The following is a 12427-nucleotide window of genomic DNA, read 5'->3' as shown; positions in this document are numbered from 1 at the left end:
CTTGGGCTCCAAAATCACTGTAGATGGTGACTGCAGCCATGAAAAATTAAAAAGATGCTTGCTCCTTGGAAGAAAAACTATGACCAACCTAGATAGCATATTAAAAAGCAGAGACATTATTTTGCCAACAAAGGTCCATCTAGTCAAGGCTATGGTTTTTCCAGTAGTCATAAATGGATGTAAGAGTTGGACTCTGCAGAAAGCTGAATGCCAAAGAATTGATGCTTTTGAACTGTGGTGTTGGAGAAGACTCTTGAGAGTCCCTTGGACTGCAAGGAGATCCAACCAGTCTATCCTAAAGGACATCAGTCCTGAATATTCATTGGAAGGACTGATACTGAAGCTCAAAACTCCAATACTTTGGCCACCTAATGTGAAGAACCAACTCATTTGAAAAGACCCTGATGCTGGGAAGGATTGAAGGTGGGAGGAGGAGAAGGGGACAACAGAAGATGAGATGGTTGGATGGCATCACTGACTTGATGGACATGAATTTGAGTAAATTCTGGGAGTTGGTGATGGACAGGGAAGCCTGGCATGCTGCGGTCCTTGGGGTCTCAAAAGAGTCGGACATGACTGAGCGACTGAAATGAACTGAACCAGTGTTAACTATTCAGTTTAGTAACAAGAAAGGGCATAAATAGAATCTAGAATGTGTCATGTCCAACATACAGTCTTTGGTATGGTAATACCTACCAACAAGGTTAGTTGTAATCAAATTAATACAGAGACTTTTAAGTTGAGAAGAGGCATTAATAACGGTAGAATATGTTAAGTTGCCGAGAGTGGGACAGTTTAGAGAAGTCATTGAATTTTTTCATTTTTTAAAGAAAGAAAACATGTACTTTCTACTCTGCCATTTCTTTTGTTTAGGATTGAAGGTTTTCTTTTTTTCCTTTTTGGTGCTCCTCAAATCACAAGCAGGGACCCTGGGAAGAGAAAAAATTGTGAGCATAGCCTGCTTGAGGAGAGTGGAAGGGGACTGTGGTTTAAAAGCCCAGGACCTGTTTTCTCTGTGTGGTTTCCTTTTCACTTACATGAATGGCACACACTATCTTTGAAAGTTTATATGCCTGTATAAGACTGAGAATATACTCTTACATTATTGGAAAGTCTGGAGGTCGGCACTGACTTTTTAACTACTGGAGCTAAAGTGGGCAGGCTTCCACTAAAGTAATTGCTTCCCCCCTCCCACCCCATTCAACTGCCCTTTGTGAACATTTGTACCCTGACATTTGAAGTATTTTTAAAGTATATAGTTATATAAAGTAGCATATAAGTGAAAGGTAAGATTCAAAAGGAAATTGCGTGCTGAGGTGCAAGGGTCACGTCCTGAATGCCGGTCAGGCCCTCCTGCTGTTCACTGTGTGACCGCGCGCCCTGGCGCAAGGGGGCAGCATCCTGAGACTCTGGCCATGTGGACTGGCCCTCTGAGAGCAGGGTTCTGGCTTGCTCCTTCCTGCAGGCAGAAAGGAGAGGACATGATTCTGAGAGACTGGTGCACTGGGGCAGAAAGAGCAGTCAGTTATTTCTACTTCTGGTTGCATTGTCCTATTCCTAAACGTCATTTCCACCTGTGTTCCTTTCAGCATCATGGGCGTTCTGAGTAACAAGTGTGGCTTTCAGCTCCAGTATCAGATGATCTTTTCTGTGTGGCTCCTGGCTTTCAGCCCACAGATGTGTGAACACCTGAGGCGCTACAACATCATCCCTGTCCTGTCTGACATCCTGCAGGAGTCGGTCAAAGAGAAGGTGACGAGGATCATCCTCGCAGCATTCCGCGTAAGCGTTTTGTGGGGAGTGTGTCCTGTGGGGTGTGTGTGTGTTCTGTATATGTGGTGTTGTGGTGTGTGTGGTGTATGTATGTTCTGTGGGGTGTGTGTATGTGGAGTGTGTTCTGTGGGATGTGTGTGTGGTGTTCTGTAGTGTATGATGTGTGTGTGGTGTGCGTGGGGTATGTTCAGTGGGGTGTGTGTGTTTTCTATGGGGGGAGTGTGTGTGGGATGTTTGTGGTGTTCTGTAGAGTGTGATGTGTGTGTGGTGTGCATGTGGTGTATTCAGTGGTGGTCTGTGGTGTGTGTGGTGTGTTCTGTGTGATGTGTGTGTGTGTGTGTGTGGTGTGTTCTGTGAGGGGGTGTGTGATGTGTGTGTGTGTGAGGCACTTTTCATGCAGCCTGAGGCCTTTCAGCGGGTGCAAATGTTGCTTGTTCTCCCAGTGGTCATGGAGCTGTGGATTCTTGGTGAGCTTAGACTGAACTATCACAGATTGTATTTATGGCAGGAGAGGGGACGAGGGAGGAAGCTGTCTATATGGATGAAATGTGAGGATTGCAGACGCTTGTTGGGAGTGTGACAGTGCTATATTCAGGTGGCCTTGTTTTCCAGGAGGCTGTTTGAGGTTTTTTTTCTGTCCTGGGCCCTTCGTTTAGAATGGAGTTGTATTTCTGATCCTGGGTCTGCTGACCAGCAGTCATTTCTAAGACAGCTTTAGAGATCATCAGTTACTTTGAGCAGTGAAGTTGTCCTCTTAGGATGTTAGGATTTTGGCCATGACCTCAGTCAGCATCTTCCCTTAAACAGACCGGGAAGTTGAGGGTGCAGGGGGCCATGCTGGACTCTGTAGAAGTCACAGTGTTCAAAAAGTCACAGGAAGTGTACAGCCAGACCGAGATTCTTTGTTTTCTTTGGCCCTGATTTGGGAGCTCTCCAGATTGTTGATCAGCTTTTTATGGACATCTTAGAAGTAGGATAGTGTAGCTCTTTTCTAGTTTTCCTTTCCATGTGGTGTGTTAGCAAGATTGTTGGCTCTGGAGTGGACAGACCTGGAGTGAGTCCCAGCATGGCTGGATGGGAGGGTGGTGTGAGCTCTCAGAGCTGATTCCTCCGTCTATAGAAAGTGTTGAGTGAAACTTAACTCACTTCAGCATTGGTTAAGGATTCAATGAAGTAACAGACAAAGGGCCTGGCAATAGTAAATATACAGGAAATATTTCTCTTCCTCCTTTTCTGTCCATAAAAGCACAAAATAATAGCCATCTGCCTCTTTAACCCCCACCTCTATGAATTGCATTCTAGGTTAATGTGGCACCTAGGCAGAGGTCAAGGGCTATTCTGTTAGATTTAGAAGAGGCAGCACAAATGTTTTACTAATATTTAGCAAGATTTAACAATATTACCTAAACTTTATTTGCAGATTCAATTTTTTTACCTATACACAATGCATGGAACTTACGTTAATTTCTGGACTTCTGTTGTCCAACTTGAATTTCAGAGTGTTTAAAATAGACCCAATCTATTGATAGGTATATTAGTTTTTTAGACTCTCCTTACTAAACTGGGACAACATAGTCATTGTATGATTAGACTGAAGACTGAATATCAGAAAAACATCCTTAGACATCCAAAACTTTGATGTACATAACTGAGTTAAAATCGAGCCATTAGTAAGGACATAGTAAAGCCATTTGATTTAGACTATCAAATAGGTGAAAAAAATGAAAATGACTTTTTTTTTTAATCCTCAAATTCCTATAATCTTTGATAAAGATTTCGCTGGTGAGGTTGTTTGAGGATCATCTAATTATACATTTCTCCCCACATCCTGAGGAAGAAAATTTTTATGCTGAAGACTTTAGGAAGCTTGCTGAGCTGCTGTGAGCTGAAGAAATATAGCAGCTGTTTTTGTTTTGTTTTTTTTTTTCATTTGGCTGGGTGAAATTTTATTTTTGAAAATGTCAGTCTCACTTATTCATAGCAGGTGCTGAACTCCAGGTCTCCATAAATGTTATTCCTTCGGTTAACTTGATATGTCAGTCTTTTGTTTCTAAAATAAATTAGAATGTTCTGAGGCTTGTGACTGAGAAAGACACTCGGGGCTGTATTTGTTGTCTAGAGTTCTTCATCCGTTGTGAATTTTCTTTCTCTTTTTTGGTTCTGCTTAGTCCAGACCCTACTTAATATGTCAGATAATAAGATAAATTATATTTTATGACTGCATGAAAGCTTGGGAAGGCTTTGGAAGAAACACCACCCAGTTGAATTTGGATTTATATTAGCTTGTGTTAACTATGATGTTTAATTCACACCCACATACGTATACACACACACAGACAGAGACATGCATAGACTTGCATATTCTCTACAGATAGTTCACAGTCATAACCCTTCAGAGAGGCCCTCTGTTCTGTTTCATTGGTCTGTGTATCTGTTTTATGCCAGTGCCATCCTGTTTTGATCACTATAGCCTTGTAATTTAGTTTGAAATCAGGAAGTGTGACCTTTCTAGCTTTGTTCTTCTCTCTCAAGATTGCTGTGGACATTTGGAGGCTTTTGTGTTTCCAACTAGATTTCAGGATTGTTTTTCTGTTCCTGTGAAAAAACGTCATTAGAGTTCTGGTGGGGATGGATCTTACTGATTTTCATAGGCTAAGCCAGAGCCTCTCTGCATTTATTTAGCATAATTGGTAGAAATGTAACATCCTTGCAGAAATAAAGAAGATTAAAATTTTGGTACAGTTGATTTAGAATTGTTATTGCAGGATTTGTGTGGGAATGTGGGGGAGGGGATTAGACAGGCCTTCCTTGCCACCTTTGTTGAAGTGGCTTTCTTGAGAGCTTGTTTGTCCTTATTCCAGACCTGAGCATGGGCATGGCGCTTGCTTAGAAACATTGGCTAATTCAGTAAACAGTTTATCTTTAGAAATACGTAGATTCTTTTGCTGCTTTCATAAGTACTCCTAAAAACAGAAAATTGCTTCTGATAATTGTTGAAGCAAGCAAGTTCTTTATTGCTGTCCTGTGTGCACTGATAGGTTGATGTGGGGGAGAAAAAGGTCACCGATTGAGAACTAGGGGATACTGAGAAAGTAGTCTTTCTTAGCATCCTTCGGGCTTTGTGTGGCTGATGAACGGAATGTTCATAGTGGTGCCCCCAGGAGCAGGGCTGTGACCAAAGATAGGGATGGCACTGTTGTAAATGTGTGCAGGGTTTTGAGGCTTGTCTGGGGGAATAATTTAAAATGTTTAGTGAAGACAGTAGAGAGAAGGAATCAGAAGAGTGCTCCTGAGGTGGGACAGGAGCTCAGGCAAGAAGTCAGAGTTTGTGACGCAGGCATCCACTTAAGGTGATGGGTACCCTGAGAACCGGTGGAGGAGAGAGGGTGGGAAGGCAGGTGTAGACAATATCACATAACAGGTTACATCATTTCTCATCGTGTCTCCATCTAACCCAGAACTTCTTAGAAAAGTCAATTGAACGAGAAACTCGCCAAGAGTATGCCCTGGCGATGATTCAGTGCAAAGTCCTGAAACAGCTGGAGAATTTGGAGCAGCAGAAGTACGACGACGAAGACATCAGTGAGGATATAAAGTTTCTCTTGGAGAAGCTCGGTGAGAGTGTCCAGGATCTCAGGTGTGCTGTCCTCTTTGATTCTCATGGGCTGGGTATCCTGGGCTGTTGCCTGGCCTCCTATTTTAAGGAAGTCTCAATTTGTTACTAACTGCGAACTTAGAAGATTGCGCTAAAATGCGGTGTCTTCTGTTGAAAACTGAGGGACATGGAAACACTGGCTCATCACCGTGCAGACAGTTGGTCAGAGCTGTGTGTGTTCTCTCCTCTTCTGGGGGTAGAACCCACCATTCTCTGTGGTCTGAAATCCCAGCCACTGTTCTCACTCAGGTTGTGGATGCCACCCTCTGGGAATGTGCCGGTTTAGAATATTTTTTTAAGCAGCAGTCATTTCATTTATGGAAGAGGTTTGCTCATATAGGGAAAGAGTATTTTTTTCATGCTTTTTTTTTAAGTTTCTTTTGCTTTATTGTTTATATTAAAAAATTATGCAAGTGATGTGCATGCAGTAAAAAGAAAAATCCCTCCCTTATTACAGTCCAGATGGGACTCCAGGCCACTTCCCTATCTTCCCCACCTCCTCCCCCCACACTCTGATTTCTAAACACCTTCTAGCCCCCACCCCCAACACACAAATGCAAATGGGTTCCACATATTCTTCTGGTCTTGGTTCTTTTTTGTTTAATACTAGTTTGACAGGTTTCCCCGTTAACCCATGCATTCTTTGTTTTTAAAGTACTGACACATTCTGGAAAGAGAGTTATTTACTAAGAAGAGTTGGGGTTTGGGGTTTGATTATTAGGCTAATTTGTCCACGTATGGCCTTGAACAAGTTTCTTGACATTTTGAAGTCTCAGTTTTCCTTTTGGTAAAATAGTGATAAACGTTCTAATCTTGTAGGATTTTCCGTGAGGTGTCCAGCACATGCCTTCAGTGTAATGTGTGCTCTGGGAATGTATTTACCAGATAACTCAGTGCAGCCCATAGTCTCCAGGCCCAAATGCCTTTGTCGAGGTGGGAGCTGTCACCTGCATCAGTTGTTTATACAGAGTTTTATGAAAGAAAGCCGAATGAGTTTTCTCTTTGTAGTATAATAGGCCAGCCATGGGCTTGCAGTTTATATAAATTCCATTTTATTATGTTTATTTTTAAAAATTATCATTAGTTCTTCTGTAATAATGATTTGAGATCCTTTTAAAAATAAATAAGATTAATGATAGCTTTCTAAATTATTTAATCCATACTAGGCAATTTTGGAGAAGGCAATGGCACCCCACTCCAGTACTCTTGCCTGGAAAATCCCATGGACGGAGGAGCCTGGTAGGCTGCAGACCATGGGGTCATGAAGAGTCGGACAGGACTGAGTGACTTCACTTTCACTTTTCCCTTTCATGCATTGGAGAAGGAAACGGCAACCTACTCCAGTGTTCTTGCCTGGAGAATCCCAGGGACGGGGGAGCCTGGTGGGCTGCCGTCTATGGGGTCGCACAGAGTCGGACACAACTGAAGTGACTTAGCAGCAGCAGCAGCCAATTTTTACTACTTACTGATTCTTCTGACTGAAAGCCACAGTCACAGAAAACTAACCCATCTGATCACATGGACCACACAGCCTTGTCTAACTCTATGAAACTCTGAGCCGTACCGTGTAGGGCCACCCAAGATGGACGGGTCATGGTGGAGAGTTCTGACAAAATGTGGTCCACTGGAGAAGGGAATGGCACACCACTTCAGTATTCTTGCCTTGAGAACACCATGAACAGTATGAAAAGGCAAAAAGATAGGACACTGAAAGATGAACTCCCCAGGTCGATAGGTGCCCAGTATGCTACTGGAGATCAGTGGAGAAATAAATCCAGAAAGAATGGAGAGACGGAGCCAAAGCAAAAACAACAATCCCATGGACAGGAGCCTGGTGGGCTGTAGTCCATAGGGTCTCAAAGAGTCAGGCACAACTGAAGCGACGTAGCACATGGGCATAGTGAATAATTTTTGAATTAAAATGCATTTCAATTTGTTCCATGTACAGAGGTTTTATTTCTATTATTAATCTATAGTGGGCTAATTCAATTAGTGAATTGTCTCTACATTGTTGATAATCACGGTTAAAAATATTGTCCTGAGGTATGTGTTTTTATTTTTGTAGTGCCATATCATAGTTTGACATTTAAAGTATAATAGAATGTACTACTTTATTTTATGTTAAAGTAATACACTGTTTACATAAATGTATCCTAACATATTGAGTGGTCTGTTAAATACAGTTTTTAAGTGGCATGGTAGAAACAATGCTAAATTATCAGATATTTCAGTGACATATATTCATGTGTGTATTAGAGTAAGGATTTTGGAAACAAGTGCTCCTTTTAACGTCTCATGACGAGTATTCAAATTTGACAGAAACGTTGGACCTCAGTGCTCTGAATCAGTTTCCTGTGGCTTGCTGAAGATGATTTAAGCTGTTTAAACTTTTTTAGGGATAATATATAGAGGATGCTCAGTCTCTATAGTTAAATCATTAGTGAAGATGTTCTACGTTTTTTACATTTTGGAGTATCTCTCAGATTCTTATAAACTTTGAATTCTTTCAAAATTTTTATAGCTCATTCGATGAATACAGTTCAGAACTTAAGTCTGGAAGGTTGGAGTGGAGTCCTGTGCACAAATCTGAGAAATTTTGGAGAGAGAATGCTGCGAGGTTAAATGAAAAGAATTATGAGCTCTTGAAGTAAGTTTCACATTCAGTTAATTCCAGTTTACATGCTAAATAAACTCCATCATTCCACATACTCATGGACATATTTTTGTCCTTTAAGTTTTTAGATAGTCCATGGTTTTAACATATATTTTCTTGCTTACTAATGTGGTTGAATACCTTTTCATGTGCTTATTGGCCATTTGGGTTATCTTTTTCCCAGGAGAAATGCCCGTTCAGGTCTTGTTGTTGTTGTTGGTTTGTTTCCCCATTTTGTAGGAATTCTGTAAGCATTCTAAACATGTTCTGTGTCACACGGAAGTGTTTCCCTGCCCTGAGATCTCCTCGTGTGCCACCTGCAGTTTTCCCTCCCAGTCTCCTCGTGATATTGTGGGACTTGTGGGCAGTGGACATTATGAATCTGAAAGTGACCTGTTATGTGCGTTTAAAAGGTCTGAAGGCTGCTGACTTATGTTCAATAAAGCATGTGCAGTGTACTGTGTGTAATGTGAAACTTGTAGAAAATACGGTTATATTTGTAAATGTACATTTTTGAGAAAATATCAGCATTATACCTGTGTTCTCTTGTGCTCTAGAAAAGGATTAGAAATCAGTCTCTCTTTGAATTAAATTTATTTCAGAATTTTGACCAAACTTCTGGAGGTGTCTGACGATCCCCAAGTCCTAGCTGTTGCCGCCCATGACGTTGGGGAGTATGTGCGCCATTACCCACGAGGCAAGCGGTAAGGGAGGAACCTGGTTACCTCAGGTGTCCTGAGATGGTCAGCAAGGGTCCTAACTCATACACTCCTGTAGAGTAGAGTCATTCAGCTGGGAGATGATGGCGTAAGTGGTATCAAGGTGACCATAACGCTGGGGATCAATTTTAAACCTAATTAAAAATGGGTGGTATAAGAATAGAAGCACATGTGTGGAACACAACTGTGCCTTAGCCAATAGAGATCTCACTAGAAAATTCACGTTCAGGATTTTCTTTGGTTTGTATGCTGTAATTTAAAAGCCATTTCATGAGTACTGGTGATTTTTCGATTATTACTGTTATTTGTTATAATATTGAATTGTTATTGAACTGAGTAGGATGAATGAATGTGATGGAAGAAGCTCTTTTTTGGGGAAAATAATCACATCAGCTTCCTATCCTTCAGTCCCCACATCAGCACCACAAATGGGGGTTCCTTGTCCTCAGTGGCAGTAAAGAATTTGCTAGATTGGGCGACTGAGCTACTATAATGTAGTTGATAAAGGACTGAGCTGGTGTGTTAGGTAAGGTGGTGTTTTAATCCATAGTACCTGGCATGGGACAAGCACTCATAAAAACTGGATATAATTATACTACACATTTTTTTTTCCTCAATACAGTACATTAAAAAAAAAAGATGTTCTAAAAATAACATACAAGAAGGTCTCCAGGTGAAGCCTCTCTGTCACCCCAACCCGTGTGCTTCCCTCTAGGTTGTCTTGTACCACCGCCAGCCTTGCCACACTAAGGGGTCCCAGCCATTGACTGTGTGGTGGTGTTGGCCACCAGGCACCCACACTGCTGGGCTGCATTTTAGACACCCACTGGCTCTTTGCAGGGCCCTGCCCTGGCAGACAAAAGGGTCCTTTCTTCCATTTGTGATGCAGTAACTGTTTATGTTTCGCTTTTGTGTCTGTAGTAACTGAATTTTTCAGGGTGTTGCAGGGGGGCAGCAACAGCGGTGTGATTGTCAGTCCTCATGGTGCTTTTGTCAAGAGGAATCTCTCATCTCTTTTACTGCCCAGCAGGTCGTAATGGCATACTCCATCATTGCAGGAAAGGGCAGATATCTTAACAAATCGAGTCTTTCTCAGGAAATTAACATGGCTTCTATGAGGTGTTTTTTAACCTCGTGTTCCCTGCCGCCTGCTTCTGAGCCTGTATCTGGCTCCCAGAATGGCAGCCGCTGGGCTTATTATTGATCTGATATTATTTCAGCTGTTAGGTGGTATGCAGTATACTAATTTTTAAGCAAGCCACAAATGCTGGTAATAAAGAACTTAATACTGAACTGCCTGGAGCACTATAATCTAGATTACCCTAGCAGTCCAGATTGATCATATTTGCCCAGACTAGGAAATGAGGATAACAATTGGATTTATTATTAGGAGTTCAAGAGAGAATGTACGAATGCTTCAAATCTGTGATTTGGGAGAAATGGTGTTTTAAAAAGATGTGTGTTGTTTACTTACCAGTACGGTAACTTCTCTTTGTGAGACTCCTGGGCGGCTGAGGGCTGGGGCTGTCTGTGACTAACAGCAGGCATTGGAAAGTCAACTGCCGCGTGTTCACTGCGTGGCTTCTGTCCTGCAGGGTCATCGAACAGCTGGGTGGGAAGCAGCTGGTGATGAACCACATGCACCACGAGGACCAGCAGGTGCGCTACAACGCCCTCCTGGCTGTACAGAAGCTCATGGTGCACAACTGGTAGGTGCCCCCGGCCCCCGGCCCCATCCACATGTTCTTAAGGAAACGCTCTCGTGAGCGCTGGTTTTTAAGAGCAGTGATTTAGATTAATACCTAGAAGTAGATTTTAGCCATTCAGAGCAGTGTTGTGATAGTTTAGAAAACAACTGCATTAATGTTCTCAAAAAACGCATGTGCAAAGTAGTTTGTTGTTCAGTCTATGTCTGTTGAGTTGGTGATGCCATCCAACCGTCTCATCCTTTGTCAGGTTCAGTAGGGTTGCTGAAGTATAATTCTTGTCTTGTTAATAATAATTCCATTTAAATAGTTATTATTTCTCTTGAAAAGTTTATTGTTCAGCGTTTTCATTTTTTAAATTGCATTTATGATGTGAAAAAAAAGCTGAGTATGGCATAGAACACTAGAGTGTTCCCTTTGGCAGTGGAGAAAATTTTTTGGTCGAGAATTTTATTGTTCAAATGATCATGCATTAAAGATGAAACATTTAAAATTTGAAAACTTTGTCTTGAATTTAGGAATTTGATTTAGTTTCACAGTAAATTTTTTGATGTAGGATTACAAAAGGAAAAGTAAATTTTTTTATGGCCAGTAACTGGTTTATTTGCTCTTTATTATTGACTAGCCAATTAGAGAATATCCTTTCTCTCCCTTTTCTCTAGTTACATGCCAAAATATTTTAGCTTTAGTGTTTTAATTATGATAAATCCTCTTTAGTGGAGAAGCTTTCCTGTACTTTATTAAAAGAATTTTCATATGAAGATTAGAATCCAGTTAGAAAGAATTCTAACTGTGGATTAGAATCCACAGTTGATCAGACTGTAGCGTTTGTTGTGACAGACACGTTTCTATGGCACTTTGTGCCAGAGGATGTAAACTGCTCCAGTAGTAGCAAGTTATTCAACGTCAAATTGGTGTGAGACCAAATAGAATGTCATTTGGAAGGAAAGGAAAGGAAAGGAAAGGAAAGGAAAGGAAAACCTTTGGCAGCATTATTTCCAAATGTAAAAGGATTTTGAGCCAGTATCTTTATGCAGGTAACCAAGCTGGTAAAGCCTACTGCTCTACTTTCCTAAAATAGAGGCTTTTTAACTAAACCATGGTACTGGTTTTTAGAAGATGTTTCACACCAAATAAAACCTGAAAACATAATTGATTTGATTTCCTCTGAGCATTTAGTTTGTCTTGGTTTAATTAAAACAAATTTTTAGAAATGGTGTATTTTAGTACAACACAGTAACAGAAATATTGAAACTAATTAAAACACAGCTATGGGTAAAAGTAGAATACGAGTCTGTGTGAGTGGCAGCAGCAGCAGTGTTTCCTGACGGTATCGAGCATGTTTTCTCTGTTATTGCTTTGCTCTGAGGCCCGGTTTCCAGAGTTCCAGCGCTCTCCTGGTTTACTGTTTGACTTTTCTACCATAAATCATTTTTAGGTTTTTGGTGTTTCATTATTCCCAAGCTTTCTGTTGATCAGACTAAATCATAATTGTAGATTTAGTAAAGTTAGCATTTCTTTTTTACTGTGGAGAATGGTTTTTTGGTTTTAAGTCTAAAATTACATTTTGAGTATAAACTAGAAACTTAGGAAATCATGGACCTGGATTGTCTCTGGTTCTCAATTCGGATTCTGCTCTGAGGGGTTCAGTTCACTTTTCTTGGTGATGCAGAGATGGATTTACCTCTGGTTTATGGAACATGGAATGTAGAGCTTTACAGTATCATGTGAAAATATTGCTCACTTCTTTGTCAGGAGTTTATGACTGATTTCTGGATTATTTCTGTGACTTGGAGGACATAGAGTAGCCAGCATTGCCCCCTCCACTGGACACCTGTGTGTATGGAATAATGGGTTACATGTAGCCCCAACTGATGTGGGTGGGATGTGGGGGCCAGAATGGAAGGAGGGGACAGTAGGC

At 41.2% G+C, this 12427-nt stretch overlaps 1 protein-coding gene across 3 annotated transcripts in view; it reads left to right on the top strand.

Annotated features, from left to right (window-relative positions):
• The window catches only part of ATP6V1H (ATPase H+ transporting V1 subunit H), a 47414-nt gene that overhangs the window by 21403 nt on the left and 13584 nt on the right, over positions 1-12427 (top strand). For all 3 annotated transcript variants that reach the window (XM_027560981.1, XM_027560978.1, XM_027560979.1), the window contains 5 exons: positions 1590-1782; positions 5232-5410; positions 7950-8075; positions 8684-8785; positions 10396-10509. In XM_027560981.1, the coding sequence (XP_027416782.1) occupies positions 1590-1782; positions 5232-5410; positions 7950-8075; positions 8684-8785; positions 10396-10509 (714 nt within the window). The remainder of the gene's footprint in view (positions 1-1589; positions 1783-5231; positions 5411-7949; positions 8076-8683; positions 8786-10395; positions 10510-12427) is intronic.

This window comes from Bos indicus x Bos taurus, chromosome 14, assembly GCF_003369695.1.
Source record: "Bos indicus x Bos taurus breed Angus x Brahman F1 hybrid chromosome 14, Bos_hybrid_MaternalHap_v2.0, whole genome shotgun sequence".
In the NCBI taxonomy this organism is placed as follows: domain Eukaryota; kingdom Metazoa; phylum Chordata; class Mammalia; order Artiodactyla; family Bovidae; genus Bos; species Bos indicus x Bos taurus.
The sequence above is the reverse complement of the archived record's forward strand: the minus strand, read 5'-3'. Positions and strand labels throughout refer to the sequence as shown.